General features: G+C 40.7%; 1 protein-coding gene across 3 annotated transcripts in view; it reads right to left on the bottom strand.

The window, feature by feature from the left end:
* Window positions 1-17,114, bottom strand: part of CLEC1A (C-type lectin domain family 1 member A) — a 36,331-nt gene extending 19,217 nt beyond the window's left edge. For all 3 annotated transcript variants that reach the window (XR_005526458.1, XM_039222308.1, XM_039222307.1), the window contains exon 1: window positions 16,928-17,114. Coding sequence is in view for 2 of the 3 variants with exons in the window: in XM_039222308.1 (XP_039078239.1) it covers window positions 16,928-17,042 (115 nt within the window). In the remaining variant the exon portion in view is untranslated. The remainder of the gene's footprint in view (window positions 1-16,927) is intronic.
* Between the last annotated feature and the right edge of the window lie 2,530 nt (window positions 17,115-19,644).

Consider the following 19,644-nt stretch of genomic DNA (forward strand, 5'->3'; position numbering starts at 1 on the left):
AAGAGATTTTAGAAAACTTACTTCATTTCTAATAAACAGTACTGCCTCTTCTAAGGCATTAACCTTAGTGTCCAGTTTCCTGTCAATTATTTCTTGAGTGGCCAATGCAAAAGAGACATTTCTAGTTAATTGGTCAGTGTGTTGGGCTGTATGTACCTCCTGGACAAGGGAGACAGTGGAAGCAGCCACAGACCCTATGATGGTGATCAGTGCAGTAATGCCCAATATTAGAGCTCCAATGAATCGCCTTGGGCATGAGAGCAGAATTAACCTCCTGTACAACCTGTAACTCATAATCATCATACCAAGAAAGGGTTAGTTTAACAGAATCTTCCAGGAGCCCTGCTCTTACAAATGGGGTCTAGATTAGAGGCAATTAATACCAACAGAACATAAGAGGAAGGTGAGTGTAAACAGGAACTTTTCGCTGTTTCCCCAGCTTTCTGGGCAGAGTAAGGACAGTTTATCTTATCGGGCCGGTGATTCCTCAAGCTTCTGCGGTGCGTGTGTAGACCAGCCAGCTTCCCGGGTGTGGCCGAAGCAGGGCTGGAGATCTCAGGGGCCAGTGTCCTTTTGAGGGTCAGTTTAAGCTGGTTGACTGGATCTGGATCACCTTGCCAGGTTGAGGTTTCTTCTGCTGAGTTGGCTTACTTAACTGTAGAGTGATGGGTCCATGGGGTGATGCCTGAAATTTTAAGAGCTGAATCCTTTGGTTATATATCTGTTAAGTACATTTCTAAGTTTTTGAAAGGGGTGACCCTCATCCTTTGAATAAGCAATCAAAGATCTGATAAAGATGAAACCTGAAACTTTTGGTTTTCTTGGCAGACAAAAGAGAAAACCTTTGCTTACATTGTCTTATCAAGAGCAGGTGAACAATACAAGAAAACCTTGTCTTTTGAACAGAGAGAAAAATGGAGTTTTAACCTTATACCAGTGTACTTTTAAAATTCCATTCATCTCAAAAAAAAAAAAAAATTCCATTCATCTCAACCTTAGTCTATCCCGAGCACACAAAAAAATCCTTTTTAAAGATTTTTCTTCGTGAACCTTCTACAATTTTCCTTTGCCTTTAAACTTTGTCCCAAAAGCCATTTCTCTCTAAACAATCAGTCTCATTTAGGACAAAATTACTTTCTTACATACCTCTTATTTTCCTATATACAGGGTTGCTTTCCTTATTTTCCATCAGTCTTAAGTACACGTAGCAGAATTTTAACTCTTAGGAAACCTTAGTCTCCCATTGAGGACTTAGTAACCAACTGAGAGGTGTTTATGCAAGAATTTTCTAGATGGTAAATTCAGGAACCAAGTAAGCACAAACCATGTTTTCCAATAGGTCCAAATAGCCTTACTTTCTCTGCAATAGGAAGTTAAAAACCCAAACCTATGTTCAGTAATCAAGACATAGATTTCCGTGGAAGTGCATTTTGTTCCTTGGCTTCGAGGGTGGGAGGAGGAGCCAATGTGCCTGAGGCACTGAGGAGGGCATAGGAACCAGTTATGTAGACCACACCCAAGCTGGTGCAGAAATAGGAGAGGGAAGGGAAGGCAGAAGAGGCAAGGTGACAGCAGGAGGCAGAGAAAGAGAATTCCCAGTTTTAAGTTTTGTCAGCTCAGAAAGAGGAACAGAATTCAGGTTTCTTTTTGTTGTTGTTGTTGTTGTTTTTGTTTTTTTGTTAGGCAGTCCATGTCAGTCTGGAGAAGACAAGGAATTTCCCTGAAACAAAAAGAGTTTCGGCAGCTGCTCGGGAATATACCTTAAAGTCCCTGTTCCGAGTTAGACTAACCACAGTTGGCTCCAATTATAGCCGTTAACTTGGAAATGAATGAGTGAGAAACCCTCACATCTACTAGGCAGAGGAACAGAGAGAGTTAACGTCCTCTTCAGTCTGATTTTATCTCAGTCAAGCCAATAAGGTCCCCTTCTCGAGGTTTCTCTTGATATCGGCTGGGTTTGGGGGGCCCTTTCCAATTCAGGCACTGATTCTTTCAGGGTCCTTGTTTAATCTGGGAATCTGGCTACAACATGTCAGATGCGGCAGATGGTTGAGGCCACCCTACATCAAAAGTGTGCCATTTTAATTTACATAATTTTATAGTTTTCCAAAAATCCCTTCTTTGTACAGTCACAATCCCATAATGCTCCCTTGAGGCGATGTTGCAAAGACAGATAAAAGGGTGGGGGTGCCCCCTCCCCTCTAATGAGGAGACCAGTCAGATGCCAGTCTGACTGTGTCCCGAAGGAGCTTAGGTGGCACTTAGCCTAGTGGTCTCAGCTTTGTGACTTACGACTGGAAACTATTCCAATGCCACCAGAGACTGTATGCCATTCACCATGGAATCGCAGGCGGGCCCACTCAGGCTCCGTAGGCTTTCTGGGACCTTAAGGGTGCCCATCTGTGGAGCCACGGAATCGAACCCGGCAGGCAAGCCAGGCCGAGTCGCACATTCACACTCACATACACACCAGAGGTTATTACATTCCCTCCCACAGAATTCCTACAGATGAGATTAAAAACAATTACAATGACAACAGGACAAAACAGGTACAGAAGTGGACACAAAACATGTTTACAGGTTACAGAAGTGGCCACACTGACGTGATGTCTTGGTGTGTCCCGGGGTGGGAAGTAGCTGCATCCAGCCTTCCACTTAATCCCCCAGACAGAAGCATGTGTGCATTCAGAAGTCAGATGGTAAATTGACTTACCTCCAAGGGTTCAGAAAGGTTACTACCACAGATTAACTGGGTCCATTTTGGGGGCGGCAAGAAAGACAAGTGTTTCCCCGGGTCCCAGGACATCTTCCGGAGCCGGGGAAGGTACAGGCAAATGAGACAGGAATTTGGAGGTCTGGGGTCTCCATAATCTCTCTGAGACCTCCAAAATATGCTGAGAGACACAGAGACCAACTGAGACCACTGAAGCAGAATTAAGAGAGTCTTTATTATTGGCCAGGACCGCACAGAGTTAACACAGCACGCTCAGTGTGCAGCCCATTATCTACTTGTGTTAAAGGCTTCTTGAGTTTGTCTAGCCAGTTTAAGGGCCTGGTCAACAAACTTCACAATTAATTATCTGATATCCATCCGGGACAGCTATAGAGGATGGGACCCTTGGCTGAAGAGAGCCCATAGTTTCCATAGTAACATTTATGGCCCTCAGATCTTGCAACATTCTCCAGTTTCCAGAATTTTTCCCAATAACAAAAATGGGAGTATTCCATGGACTATTGGAAGGCTCAATATATCCTTCCTTAAGCTGTTGTTCTAGAAGTTGTCTTGCCATTGCTATTTTTTTCAGAAGTTAAGGGCCATTGTTCTACCCAAACAGGAGCATCTGACTTCCAGATTATTGGGTCAGCAACAAAGGAAACAATGGCCTCTTCTATAAATTTGGATAGCTAATCTTCTTTTCATCCAATTTGGGTTTTATATTTATGGGAGTTATACCCTGTTGTGTTTGGTCCAACCTTTTGTTGGGATGAAGCCCCACTTGTAACATTTGATTACCGACCTTGTCATCTGGGCTATAAAGTAACATTCCCATTTGGGATAAAATGTCTCGTTCTCATTTAAAAAAAGGGGTGGAAGGAATAACATAAGGACAAAAAGTTTCTCAATTGTGTTCCTCATCTGACCATTTTAGAATTTGAGAGCTTTTTGCCACATTAGAAGCCTGTCCTATACCCACAAGAGTAGCAGGAGCATTCTGAGTTGGCCAAGCTGAAGGCCAATCTTTTCCCGCAATGCAGGAGACATCTGCTCCGGTGTCTAGAAGTCCTAGAATAGGAATTCCCTGAATCTGCAATACTTTAGTGGGCCTAGAGGCTTTAATCTCCTGTTTCCATAAGGCCTTATCGCTAGAGCCAAAGCCTCCTTCTCCTCTGGGAGCATTAGTGGCATCCTTTCCTATGTGATAAAATAAGGCAATAATAGTAACTGGGCAATTCTCTGATCCTTAAATTTTGCTTGGTGGAAGAAGGAGGAGAGACCAGCACCTTGATCTCTCCCTGATAATCAGCGTCAATGACCCCAGGGATTATAGTGATTCCCTGAAGGGTGATGGAGATCTGTCCCAATATTAGTCCCACTACTCCAGGGGGCAGGGGCCCCTTTACACCGGTGGCGATAGTTACAGGAGGTGAATCAGGCATTAGTATTCTGCTGGCGGTGGAACGGAGGTCCAGTCCTGCACTGTCTGGGGTTGCCCTATAGAGCTCGGAGACTGATTGGAATTGGCGAACGGATTGAGAGGGCTGAGGGATGTTGCCCCAATTAGTGTCGGGGCCTGGGGCTGGCCCCTCGATCCGTTTCCCTGGTCCTGAGATTTTTGGAGATTGGTTCCCAGTGGCTGGCCATTTTTGTGAAATTTAGATTTACAATCTTTGGCCCAGTGAAAGCCCTTTTGACACCTAGGGCATATAATTCTGGGCATATTGTTATTATTTATCACCTGAGGAACAGGTGCGGCGGGCAGAGAGGTAATTGCCTTTATTGTAGGGCAGTCCCTACTGAAATGTCCCACTTGCCCACAAGAATAGCAATTAAACCTTGAGGAAGGTTTTTCTCTCTGAGTACCTCCTGACTGCCCTAAAGACCTGACATATTGAGAGTATGTTTCTCCCTTTAAAGCTGCTGCAATAGCCACGCCCTGGATAAAGGCAGCACTTACATCCTCGCATTGTTTGACCTAATCAGTTAAGGTACCCGTTTTTCTTATGGGTCTTAATAAAGATTGGCAAGTAGAAGAGGCATTTTCAAATGCTAGTTGTTTAATGAGAATGTCCGCTGCCTCATCATTAGCTTGTATGAGTCTAGACACAAAATCCTCATAGCTTTCATCCAATCGTTGTCGGATTTCTCCCAAGGTCGCGGCCCTGCCTGTGACAATTGGCAAAGCTCTCCAGGTGTTATAAGCACGATCAGTGACCTGTTGAAAGGTGAACCTATCAAGATACATTTGAGCTTGAGCAGTGTCAAAATCACCCTCGTCTAGGAGTTTATTGAGGGTAATGTCTCTCCTATTCCTCCTTTTATTTAGTGCTACTCTTCTTCTAGCTAGGTCATCACATTCCGCTTTCCATAGCAGGCATTGGCCTCCGGACAGGCATGCTTTTGCAATCTGAATCCAGTCATAAGGTGTTATCCAGCGGGATACTAGGGCCTCTAGCAATATTAGTATGTAGGGTGCAAGTGGCCCATATTCGGTACAGGCAGTTTTTAGTTCCTTAACAATCTTATAGGGAAGAGGTTCCCAAGAAGGCTCCTCATCAAATTCTCCCCCAAAAGCAATGGGGAAGCAGTGAACAAAATCTGTATCTCCCTCTTTTTCTGCCTCTCTAACAGCGGCTCTGAGCCCTACTCCTTTTGAAGGCGGCATGGGAGGGAGCGGCCCAGATGGAGGGAAAGTCCCTATAGTCTGAACAGGGAAAGCCCACTTGTTTGATGTTAAGTTTGAAACCTTCATAGTGGTGGAGTTGAAGACAGTTCCCAAGTCCACCTTACTATCATTTATGGAGGCGATGGGCTTGAAAACTCTCAAAGTATCTTTTGAGGGGTCTAACGCCCCCTTTATGATAGTCAATAGAGAAAGAATTTCGACCGGGATTTTTTTAGGTGCTTGTGAAATATAATATTGTCTAATTTCGTCCTCAAGGTTATTCCAGATATCTATGCTGACAGTTCCTTCCTCAGGGAACTAGGGACACAGTTTTTGAACAAAACGTAGAAATTAAGCAATTTTTTGAGGGGACACCTTTACCCCTTTTTTTTTGTAAGCATGTTCCGTATTACATCTATAGTCTCCTTTCCTTAGACACTTTATGGCCCATAACTTCTCAAAAAACAGTTCTTTGCTTATCCACCAACTACCCGCGGTACCCTTCGGTGGAATCCTAACTGTCCTGACTAATGCAATGAAAACAACATAGTTTAAAGAGATTACCTCCAGGTCTGATGTTTGGGTACCACTTCCCAGAGACCGGCTCCAGCAGGTCCAGGGGTCCCTGAAGGATGGACAGTGTTGGCGAGGGAGGGAGGGAGAGAGCCCGGAGATTCTTTCTGATCACCAGGCAGGCATCTCTGTCCTGTCGGTTTTGGTGTCTTTATTTATAGGTCAAATGTTAACATGGCATCAGATAAAGGAATTTTTACAATGGATAGTTTTCTGTGATAAGATGTTTTTGGAAAATGTACAGAAACAGGTTTTACAGAAGTATTCTGGTAGAACTGCCCCAATTATATTGAAGTTGAGTAACTAAGAAAATAACAGGGTGTTCACATTTTAATAACACTAAGATTAAGTCATAGGCTTGCAGATACTCTTATCTATCCTCATCACAGCTGCCAAGGTAAGGGAAGGTGTCTGTGGAATGTAGGCCTCAGGGAAGGAGTTGCTACACATCATGTTAGCAAAGGTATATGTAGTAACTTATCTTCTGCCCTTATCTGTTCCTTGTTAGGCTCTTTGTCTACAGGCAAGACTTGATTTTCCAGTTATATTCTTTATGGCACTGGAGAGCCAACCATACCTTTAAAGAGTTTAGCTCATTTCCAATACATAGAATAGCCTCTTCGAGTGCATTTACCTTTGTGTCTAGTTTTATGATTTCTTGAATAGCTAAGGCATGAGAGACATTTTTGGTTAGTTGATTTACATGTTGAGCTGTATGAACATCCTGGACTAACGCAACAGTAGAAACAGGATTGTACATGTAAAGGTCAATCTTTTATGAGTAAGGGTCATTAGACTGTTCATAGTTCAAGGGAAAGTATGTAAGGAAACAGGACCTGCTGGAGACACGATGTCTGTTCCCATAATCAAAGAAGTTCCCACAATAAGTTCCTTCACAAGGTATGGTATGCAATCACTATACCAGGGCCAGAATAAGGGGACAAGTCACTCCTGATATTGATCAACTGACCTTAGGGGCCAGTGCTCAAGCAGAAATAATTGAGTGGGGGTGAATATCGGTCGTCATCTGATTGGCAAGAGACTGTGCAAACTTGCTTTAACCTCACCAGGAGTTTTCTTGACTAGTGGGCTCAGAATGGCTCCCAACACTCCTTCCTTCCCTTTCTCTCCTGGCCCCCCTCTCTTAGTATTAACAATCTCTTCCTGTTTATCTCAAGACAGGAGGTATGCTCATTTCCTAGGAAACCGGACTTGCATGATAGAAAAATCATGGAGTTGAAAGTTGCACTTTTTTCTAAACTATAGATAACAAACAGAAGATTGCTGGAGGGGAGAAAGGGGGGATGGGTTTAGTGGGTGATGGAGACTACAGAGGGCACATGCTGTGTTGTATGGAAGTGATAAATCACTAAATTCTATACCTGAAACTAAACTAAACTAAAATAAGTTTCACTTCTTTTTTTTCCCCTTTCTTTTTTTGATATTATATTTCCCTCTAGTTTTCTAACTTTGGGTTTAATATCCCTGAGTTTTATTCCAAGTGCCTTAATCATGAGTAGGTCCCTGTCTAGGGTCACATCCACTCCAAAATAAGAAAAATATAGTGCCTGGGAGGTGCGTCAGTTTGGCTTGGCTTTATTGTGGTCTTATTTTTTGGAAGAGAGCCCCTTTGCGGTCTCCTGAGGCTTGTTTAGAAGAAGGTGTGGACAGGGCAAGGAATGATATAAACATCCTTAGCAATAATAAGATATATATAGAAAAAAAACCCCACCCTTTTCCTGTATCCTTTTACTACAACTATACTATAAAAGGCTACAATGCTAAGGTCAAGTTTGGAATGCAAATTCCTTTCTAATTATTAGAAACTTTGTAGATGAAGAGAGTTGTCATACTTGACCAGTTACCCTTCATCAGGCATCAGAGAGGGTGAATTTTGTATACCTCCATTCCCAGGGCCTATGCGAAATGAAACATATTACCAGATGTAGTTTTTTAGCATGACTCTGAAATAGAGAGCATAATAAAAGCTGGAAAAGACACAGCGGATCTAAGTAATTTGCAAAGTCACGTGGCAAATGAGGGGCAGAGACAGGATTGAATTATCATTCTTAACAGCACACTTTGTATACTTCCGCTTAACCGGGACTCACGGGCAAATAGAGGCAATTAGATGGGTGGCAAGGTGCATAATCTTTCAGACATTACTTGTAACATTTTTAATCATGAGCTATTGCTGATTAGATATCTGACTTTTAAATTTTCAATGTTGTCCTTTTAGCAATTTCTTGCATATTACACATACTAAATCTCCTTTGGGAGAATATTTGAGGCTCCATAAGCTGAGAATATTTTTCAGTGTTGATGAAAATGCAGGTTTTCATTTTCTTATGAGTCTATTTCCAATATTTGATATTTTCATTCTCTCTAAAAGTAAATGGATGTTATTTTTCCTATAACTTCAAAAGAATATATATCTGAAAACATATAACCTATTTCCAGAATATAATTGAGTTTTCAATTCACACCATTTAGAAAGTCGATTACATATATATATTTTTTTGAGTAAAATTTAGGTGAGTCAATTTTATATCTTAATTAAGAAGTTTTTTTAATGAAATATAATTCAAAACTAACACCATTACTAATAATGATCTCCAACACTCCTTGAGTTACTAAGATACCTTAGGCATCATCTCGTATTTTACGACTTGTGATCCCTATTTTACAGGTAGGTAACTGAGTCCTAGAGGGGCAAGTTCCATTACCCAAGGACACACGGCTTTTGATAATGTCAACTACTGAGTGTATGATGTATGCTATCATATTTCATTTGACACATCCAAAAATTATTCAAGAAGGCACTATTTTTAAAATTTCTTTGGATTTTTAAAAACTGCCGTACCTAAAAGTTGTTTAATTTGGTTAGGGTTGCACAGCTAGTAAGTGATGGAGTCAGAAGTACTGATACTCTCATCTGAAACTTTTAAATCATGTTCCTCTCCTCCCAACAGACCCCCCCCACTAATATTTGTCCTTATATGGCAGTTTTGTATGGAATTATAGATTTTAGTGTTTTACTGCTTACTCCTTTACACTTCTTTATTGTGAAACACCTCAGGAATAGCCACTTTAAATCATACATTCTCCACTCTGCCACCAAATATGCATTTAAGTTCTTCCTAAAGGAAAAAAATGTCTTAGCATGCTGTATAAGACCCTTCACCGTAGGATCCCATCCTACTTTTCAGCTTCATCTGCCCAAGACTCCCTCCTATGCCCCACATACCCGTTAAGCTACCTTGTCATTGTGTTTGACTCTGCTCTTGATTCCCTAGATGCTCTTATCCTGATCCAAATTCCAATCCAAAAGCAGTACCTCTGAGTCCTTGCCTTTCTTAATTTTACCCATTAATACACTGCACCAGGCTAGCTCTTAACCCATCTGCTTTTGTCTCCGCACACGTCGTCCTCACCACCAATGCCCATCTTACTCTGACAAGAGCAAATGTCACCTCATTCAAAGATATTCACAAGAGTAAACCCAGTCAGTCACTTATTCATCCCCAGATGCTTTTGGGGTCTTCTGCATATATTCAGTAACATTACATGACCTTTTATTATAATTGATTCACATTATTTCTTCCACTTCTCCAAGCACCTAAAAATAGGGTCTCCTCATAATATCGAAAACAAATGGTGGCCAGAGGGGGGCAGGTGGCAGAACGGACAAAAATGAATGAAAGAGAGTACAGGCTTCTAGTTATGGAATGAATAAGTCAAAGGAGAGAAGATACAGCATAGGAAATACAGTCAATGCTATTTTAATAGCATTTTGTGGCGATAGATGGTAGCTACACTTGTGGTGAGCATAGCATAGACTTGTCGAATCACTAAGTTGCACACCTGAAACTAATGAAACATTCTGGGTAAATGATACTAGTAAGAATAGGGTCTCCCATGCCTACCATGTTGTTTGGTATTAACTAGATATGCATTAAAGATTTATTGGATCAATTAGATGTGATTTATGCCATGACATTAAATGACACTTCAGCTAAAGAAATAAAGCTAAAACGCTAGAAAAATTTGAGAATATTGTAATTAATATAAGTAGCGGTAAAGGAGATCATCAATGTATTGTTGAAGTGTTTTTATGTTTTTTCTTAAACCCAAATATGTTTCCATATTCTTTTGATAGGTTTATAGTCTTCAGTTGGAACTTTGGCCTATCAGTGATTTTATTCTCTCTCTGTGATCTGTTCCCATTGCACTTCTTTCCAAGTGATGATTGAGTTAGAATCTCACATCTTAAAAAATAATTTTAGGGGCGCCTGGGTGGCTTAGTCGGTTGAGCGTCTGACTTTCGCTTAGGTCATGATCTCGCGGTTCGTGGGTTCGAGCCCCGCGTCGGGCTCTGTGCTGGCTGCCAGCTCAGAGCCTGGAGCCTGTTACAGTCTGTGAATCCCTCTCTCTCTGACCCTCCCCTGCTCGCGCTGTCTCTCTCTCTCTCTCCTAGAAATAAATAAAACATTAAAAAAACATTAAAAAAATAATTTTAGCTCTTTCCACCATCTTTCTGTGCCGCCATAATGGTGCACATGAATGTCTCAGCAGATGCTCTCAGAAACATTAATGGTGTTGAAAAAAGAGGCAAACTCCAGGTTCTTTTTAGGTCTTCAGAGTCATATTCCAATCTCCAAGTATGATGCTAAAGCATGGCTACGTTGGTGAATTTGAAATCATGGATGATCGGGGTGCTCAGTCGGTTAAGCATCCGAGTTCAGTTCAGGTCATGATCTCACACTCCATGAGGTCCAGCCCCCCGTGGGGCTCTGGCTCTGTGCTGACAGCTCAAAGCCTGGAGCCCGCTTCAGATTCTTTGTCTCCCTCTCTCTCTCTTTTCCTCCCCGCCTCGTGCTCTGTCTCTGTCTCTCAAAAATAAATAAACAATAAAAAAAATCATGGATAATCACAGAGCTGGTAAAATTATTACAAACCTTGCCGGGAAGATTAAACAAGGGTAGAGTAGTCAGCCCCAGGTTTTATGTACAACTGAAAGATCTAGAAAAATGGCAGAATAATCTTCTCCCTTCTTGCCAGTGGGTTTCATTTTACTGACAACCTCAGGTGGCTTCACGGACCGTGAGGAAGCAAGATGAAAGCACACAGGAGGGAAAATCTTGGGGTTCTTTTTCTAGGGATGGAATATATTCAAGCAAATAAAACACCTCACTGGAATCTAATAATAATAATAATAATAATAATAATACATTTTAAAATGAACTTGTGCAAAATCATAATACCTCAGATCTGACACTTTATGTTTTCTCTTTACAGCCAGATCCTCAAAAAGAGAGACATTTTTAAAAAGGAAAATCACAAATTATTTATTTTCCTATTTATGTTCCTTTCAGACCCCTGCTACTAAAAATTACCAATAATCTATTTTTCTTCTTACTGGTAAAACCATACATTGTTTTTAGCCTTCCTTTTACTTGAACTTTCTGAAATATTTATTATTTATTACCTTTAAAGTTCACCATTGACTTTTCCATTTCTCTTGAAGTTATTGTCTCTTGGCTTCCTTAATGTCTCTCTCTCTCCTGGCCCACTTCTACCACTGTCTACCATTCAGTGTTAGTGTCATTTACTGGAAGGTCTCAGCTATCCTGTCCCTGATTCAATTCTTGGCACTCTATTCCTTTGGGTTTTTGTCTTTTCATTTTACATTCTTCTTCTCAGTGATCTTATTCATTCTCAGAAAGTTTAATTCTAACCAAAGTGTCAACAATTCTCACATACATATGTAGCTCAAAATCCTTATTTGCAACCCACTCAGAGCACACACACATGTCTGGGCAACTCCAGCTGCCTGTAGCTTGTATCTAAATTGTTGGGAGCACCATCTACAGAATGTCAGATGGAAACTAGTCAACCTATGCTCTTTCTTTCCCTGTCTTTCCACTTGTAGCCAGTCACCATTGCTTTAAACTCCATCTCCTCAGCATCTGGTTCCTTCTTCTCATTCCCACACTACTTCAGTTCAGGTTCTAATCTCACGTTTAGCTAATGCTAAATACTTAGGTATTTAGTTTCATCCAGTTTCATACTCCTTGGATTCATCTTCTTCATTATAGCCTAGATGGTTTTCTAAAAACACCACATTGATTGTGTCACTTCCTGTCAAAATCCTTCTGTAAGCCTATTTTACTGAGTTAGGATTAAAATACCTCAGTATGACAAAATAGGCCCTTTTAAACTCTCCATACTACCTCTTGTCAGCTTCCCCTCTCTCCAACTCTATACGTCAGCCAGAATTATCGTTCTCTGAAAACACAAATTAACTTGTGACCTCCATGGCTTTTCTGTCATGTGTCTGTCTGCCTATCATGCCCCAGAGCCTTAAACCTTCCCAGTTTTGCTTTCATATAATGTGTAACATCTTTTATTTGTTTGTTTGTTTATTATTCAAGTTAGTTAACATACAGTGCCATCTTGGCCTTAGGAACTGAACCCATTGATTCATCTCATATATGACACCCAGTGCTCATCCCAACAATTGCCCTCCTTAATACCTATTACTCATTTTACACACCCCCTCACCCACCTCTCCTTCCAGCAACCCTCAGTTTGTTCTCAGTATTTAAGACCCTCTTATTGTTTGCCTCACTCTCTCTTTTTACCTTATTTTTCCTCCCCTTCCCCTATGTTCATCTGTTGAGTTTCTCACATTCCACATATGAGTGAAATCATGATATCTGTCTTTCTCTGAGTGATTTATTTTGCTTAACATAATACCTTTCAGTTCCATCCATGTTGTTGCAAATGGCAAGACTTTATTCTTTTTCATCACGGAGTAGTACTCCATTGTATATATGTACTACAGTTTCTTTATCCATTCATCAGCCGATGGGCATTTGGGATCTTTTCATAATTTGGCTATTGGTTGATAGCCAATATCAACAAATTGGTTGATAATGGTTGATAGTACTGCTACAAACATCGTGCTCCTTCAAATCTGCATTTTTGTATCCTTCACAATTGCACCAAAAACCATAAAATACCTAGGAAAAAAATCTAACCAAAGACATAAAAAATCTGTACAGTGAAAACTATAGATGGCTTATGAAAGAAATTGAAAAAGACACAAAGAAATGGAAAACATTCCATGCTCATGGATTGGAAGAACAAACACTGTTAAAATGTCAATACTTCCCAAATAAATTTACACATTCAATGCAATCCTTACCAAAATAACACCAACATTCTTCACAGAGCTAGAAAAAAAACGATCTTAAAATTTGTATGGAGCCAAAAAAGGCCTTGAATAGCCAAAGTAATGTTGAAAAAGAAAACCAAAGCTGGAGGCATCACAACCTCAGATTTAAACCTATATTACAAAGCTGTAATCATTAAGACAGTATGGAATTGAGGCAAAAGCAGACACATAGATCAATGGAATAGAATAGAGAACCCAGAAATGGAACCACAAATATATGGCCAACTAATCTTTCAAAAGCAAAAGACAGTCTCTTTAGCAAACGGTGTTGGGAGAACTGAACAGCAACATGCAGAAGAATGAAATTGTTCTACTTTCTTACATCATACACAAAAATAAATTCAAAATGGATGAAAGGCCTAAATGTGAGACAGGAAGACATCAAAATCCTAGAGGAGAAAACAGGCAGAAACCTCTTTGAGGTTGGCCACAACAAGTTCTTACTGTCGCTGGAGGCAAGGGAAATAAAAGCAAGAATGAACTATTGAGACCTCATGAAGATAAAAAGCTTCTGCACAGCAAAGGAAACAATCAACAAAACCAAAAGGCAACCGACCAAATGAGAGAAGATATTTTCAAGAGACGTATCAAATAAAGGGTTAGAATCCAAAATGTATAAACACCCCAAAAATAAATAATCCAGTAAAGAAATGGGCAGAAGACATGAATAAACACTTTTCCAAAGAAGACATCCAGGTGGCTAACAAACACATGAAAAGATGCTCAACATTGCTCATCATCAGGGAAATACAAATCAAAACCACAATGAGATACCACCCCACTCTTGTCAGAATGGCTAAAATTAACACCTCAGGAAACAACAGACGTTGGCGAGGATGAGGAGAAAGGATAAATCTTTTGTACTGTTGGTTGGAATGCAAACTGGTGCAGCCGCTCTGGAAAACGGTATCCAGTTTCCTCAAAAAATTAAAAATAGCACTGCCCTATGACCCAGCAATATCACGACTAGGAATTTATAACATGGAGCATCTTAAAGTCAACTCAACTCAATGGCCACTTCCTCTCTCAAACCTCTCCAAATCTCCTCTTCCCCTACCAGAGAGAAGCAATGAACCTCTCCATTGTATCATGCACATGTTTCCATCATGGCATATATATCACAATTATTGCATACTTTTAAGTTTCCTCATAAACAAGGATCATATTATATTTGATATTATGTTGAAATATCATATTTGGCATCCTTTGCAATATGCCTGGAATAACATGACCATGAGCATAAGTTTTTAGAAAGAAGGTATGAGGACATTGTCTTTCACTTTTGCTTTTTATCTTCTTAATTGTTTTGCGTTTTTAAAAATGAACATAACTTTTATACTGAAAATCTGAAAATCTAGAAAATAAATGAGTATACATAATGTATTTTTATTGATTCTAAAAAAATTTTTTTTAAAAATTTCCAGTCATAATGGTGCCACAACATTATGCTGAATTGAAATCTTCTGCATTGCCGAAATATTCCCGGAGTGATTTTTGCTTTGCTATTTTTTTCTTCTTTTTTTAATATTTGTTTATTTTTGAGAGAAAGACAAACAGAGCTTGAGCTGGGGAGGGGCAGAGAGAAGAGGAAGTCACAGAATCCAAAGCAGGCTCCAGGCTCTGAGTTGTCAGCACAGAGCCCAATGCAGGTTTGAATTCACGAACCACAAGATCATGGCCTGAGCTGTAGCCGGACACTTAACCAACTGAGCCACCCACGTGCCCCACTTTGCTCTGTTATTTTTAATACTAAAATTATATTAGATCATTTTCTATCTAATTAGATCAGTTTCAATCATTTTCTATCAACCTTTGATAGTGACATTCCTTTAAATATTTGCATTATCACAAGGTAAAAACAAGGTATCATACATGAAGGGTAAGATAACTATTTTCAGAGGTTTGCCTTTAAGGCACTTCTTTGTAACCTCTACCCTTACTGTTTCAATTTCCCCTTGTAATGGAGAGGTTGCCAGATGTTTCACTGTGTTTTATCTTGCCCCACCTACCTCTCCACCCCGAGAGCTCAGCAGAATTTATTTGTACACCCTGTTCTTGATTATGCTGATCACTAACCTTTGTGAGTTTCTGGCTCTAGTTAAAGATGAAAAATGAAGTTATACACAAGCCACTTAAAACCACAGCCCTGAAAGCTGATTCTTCACAGGATTTGTAGGAGGAAAACATATCAGACCTTATTGCTCCTAGCCAGTGGCTACAGAAACTGACATCGCAAAATTGTCACTTTGCTTCACATCAGGGAGGCTAGAAGTCCCTGTATCTTCTTACAACTTAGTAGATATTTTGGTAGAAAGAAAAAATAAAGTCACATTAGTGAGTCTCAGGGTGGTGATCATTCAATGAATAGAAAGTGAATGGAAAGGTTTAATAGGAGAGTGGAAGAAACCCTCAAAGTTATTGGATAAAGGAGAAGTGGAAGAGAACAGTGGAAAAGTATGTATCCGGATTTACAGAAGCGAAGAAAACCTGAGTGTGGCCAAAAGAGAAAGACGTACTACAATATAGTCACTGAATAGGAATCTCTCTGATGGCGGAGTAACACAAATATGTTAAACAGAACACTTAGGAATTCTCAAGGAATGGAATATTGAAAGGAAACACACATTTTTGGTGTGTCTGCAATACGTGAAGGACTTTTTACATAACGTATCAACCTTATACCCCGGCCACCTTATAAAAAAGAAGTTTCATATACACAAGTGCTTAAAATAAGTCAAGGCACGTAATACTGTATACACATTTACTATCACTAGCATTTTATAAATGAAGGAACTGAGGCCCCAGAACACTTACGTAACTTGTCCAATGTCACAGACTGTAAGCAGCACAGCTGATAGAACCTGGTTCTGTATGCGTTATACTGTACTGAAAAATATATTTTGATTGCTATGTCACAAGGTGAATGATTGGAAATAGGAGCATAAGGTAGAAGCTAAATGCAACTAGAATTAAATATTTTTTGTAATTCAAATTCAATCATCTCAATAATATTCTGGTAGTAATTGATTTTTTTTTAATGTTTTATTTATTTCTATGAGAGAGAGAGAGAGAGACAGTGTGAGCAGGGGAGGGTCAGAGAGAGAGGGAGTCACAGACTGAAGCAGGCTCCAGGCTCTGAGCTGCTGATTGGATTTGACTTTCATAGGAAGCCAGGAAAAAGGAGGAATGCTGCATTAATTCTACATAAAGTCTAACCATTGTATACTGCACCTATTAGGTAAAAACAACACACCCTTAATGGGAAACCATTGTGCCCACAATAGAATCTTAGAAAAACAAACATCTTTGTCCATACCGTTTAATTTTTAAGATGTTCATATAGGTAACACGCAAGTTGTGGAACGTGCACAGTTACATGTAATTTTAAATCACAGAAACATTTTCTCTTGGCCTCATTTGGCACATTCCTTTTTTTAATTTTTTATTTTTATGTCTGTATTTTATTTTGAGAGACAGAGACGGAGAGCAAGCAGGGGAGGGACAGAGAGAAAGGGAGACACAGAATCCAAAGCAGGCTTGGAGCTGTCAGCACAGAGCCCTATCTGGGACTCGAACCCATGGACTGTGAGATCATGACCCGAGCCGAAATTGGACGCTTAACCGACTGAACCACCCACGTGCCCCTCATTTGGCACATTCCTAAGAGAGAGAGTTCATCTCATACATGGCTCAAGGGACTGGCCAATTGGGACTGTGGGAGGCAGAGTACCTTTGTGCCCAGGCTCCAGCTGCTGGATTGGAGAAGACGTTCGAGAATGCACACTCATGATGGTGTCCCCATCAGAATCCAGCATGTCCCTGGTGCTGCTGTACTTGGCCTGCATCTGGGTTCCCACAGGGGTGAGGCTCCACCGCAGTGTGATTGAACCCAAGCTGCGTGGCTTCTGTGAGCAGTACAGGAACTGCGGCACTGAAAGTTATTCCTGATGTTCTTCCCTCCCAGTGAGTAGCGGGGGAAGCCTCTGACTCCAGTTCCTGCCTGGAGAGGCCCAACCCTCTCCTGGGAACTTGGACTCTGCATGCCAAATTGCTCAGGCAGAGGGGAAATAGCGTGTGTGTTTTATTTGGGCGGTCTCCGTCTGAACAATTATTGAAGGGTTGCCCTTCTCAGATCCCTTTGGTTCATTTATTTTATTTTATTTTACAAATAGTTTATTGTCAAATTAGTTTCCACATAACACCCAGTGCTCATCCCCACAAGTGCCCTCCTCCATGCCCATCCCCCCTCCCCCCCACATCCATCAGTCCTCAGTTTTTGTCAGCATTCAAGAGTCTCTCATGGTTTGCCTCTCTCCCTTTCCCCCACCATTTCCGCCCTTCTTCTCCCCCTTGGTCCTCTGTTAAGTTCCTCCTAATCCTCCTATACGTGCACACATATGGTGTCTGTCCTTCTCTGCCTGACTTATTTCGCTCAGCATAACACCCTCAAGGTCCATCCATGTTGCTACACATGGCCAGATTTCATTGTTTCTCATTGCCATGTAGTATTCCATGGTATAGATAAACCACATCTTCTTGATCCATTCATCTGTTGATGGACACTTAGGCTCTTTCCATGTTTTAGCTATTGTGGAGAGTGCTGCTATGAACATTGGGGTACATGTGCTCCTATGCCTCAGCATTTCTGTATCCCTTGGGTAAATTCCTAGCAGTGCTATTGCTGGGTCATAAGGGAGTTCTATTGTTAGTTTCCTGAGGAACCTCCACACTGTTTTCCAGAGGGGCTGTACCAGTTTACATTCCCACCAACAGTGTAGGAGGGTGCCCGTTTCTCCACATCCTCGCCAGCATCTAGAGTTCTCTGATTTGCTCATTTTAGCCACTCTGACTGGCGTGAGGTGGTATCTCAGTGTGGTTTTGATTTGTATTTCCCTGATGAGGAGGGATGCTGAGCATCGTTTCATGTGTCTGTTGGCCATCTGGATGTCCTCTTTGGAGAAGTGTCTGTTCATGTCTTCTGCCCATTTCTTCACTGGGTTGTTTGTTTTTCGGGCGTGTAGTTTGGTGAGTTCCTTATAGATTCTGGATATTAACCCTTTATCTGATATGTCATTTGCAACTATCTTTTCCCATTCCGTTGGTTGCCTATTAATTTTCTGGGTTGTTTCCTTGGCTGTGCAGAAGCTTTTAATCTTGATGAGGTCCCAACAGTTTATTTTTGCTCTTGATTCCCTTGCTTTTGGGGATGTGTCAAGTAAGAAGTTGCTGCGGTGGAGGTCAAGGAGGTTGTTTCCTGCTTTCTCCTCTAGGGTGTTGATAGTTTCCTGTCTCACGTTCAGGTCCTTTATCCATTTTGAGTTGATTTTTGTGCATGGTGTGAGAAAATGATCTAGTTTCATTCTTCTGCATGTTGCTGTCCAGTTCTCCCAACACCATCTGTTAAAAAGGCTGTCTTTTTTCCATTGGATATTCTTTCCTGCTTTGTCAAAGATCAGTTGGCTGTATACTTTTGGGTCCACTTCTGAGTTCTCAATTCTGTTCCATTGGTCTATGTGTCTGTTTTTGTGCCAATACCATACTGTCTTGAGGATGACAGCTTTGTAGTAGAGGCTGAAGTCTGGGATGGTGATACCTCCCGTTTTGGTTTTATTTTTCAGTATTACTTTGGCTATTCGGGGTCTTTTGTGGTTCCATACAAATTTTTGGATAGTTTGTTCTAGTTTTGAGAAGTATGCTGGTGCAATTTTGATTGGAATTGCATTGAATGTGTAGAGTGCTTTAGGTAGTAATGACATCTTAACTATATTTATTCTTCCTATCCATGAGCATGGAATGTTTTTCCATTTCTTTGTGTCTTCTTCAATTTCCTTCATAAGTTTTCTATAGTTTTCATCATACAGATCTCTTGTATCCTTGGTTAGGTTTATTCCGAGGTATTTTATGGTTTTTTGTGCAATTGTGAATGGGATCAGTTTCTTGATTTCTCTTTCTGTTGCTTCATTGTTGGTGTATAAAAATGCAACCGATTTCTGTACGTTGATTTTGTACCCTGCAACTTGGCTGAATTCTTGGATCAGTTCTAGTAGGCTTCTGGTGGAGTCTGTCGGGTTTTCGATGTAGAGTATCATGTCATCTGCGAAGAGTGAAAGTTTGACTTCCTCTTTGCCAATTCTGATGCCTTTGATTTCCTTTTGTTGTCTGATGGCTGATGCTAGGACTTCCAGCACTATGTTAAACAGCAGTGGTGTGAGTGGGTATCCCTGTCGTATTCCTGATCTCAGGGGGAAAGCTCTCGGTTTTTCGCAGTTGAGGATGATGTTAGCTGAAGGTTTGTCATAGATGGCTTTGATGATGTTTAAGTAGGTTCCTTCTATCCCACCTTTCTCTAGAGTCTTTATTAAGAAGGGATGCTGTATTTTGTCAAATGCTTTTTCTCCATCTATCGACAGGATCATATGTTTTTATCTTTTCTTTTGTTGATGTGAT

This window comes from Hyaena hyaena, unplaced genomic scaffold (genome assembly GCF_003009895.1).
Source record: "Hyaena hyaena isolate Hyena2069 unplaced genomic scaffold, ASM300989v1 scaffold_1107, whole genome shotgun sequence".
Taxonomy (NCBI): Eukaryota; Metazoa; Chordata; class Mammalia; order Carnivora; family Hyaenidae; genus Hyaena; species Hyaena hyaena.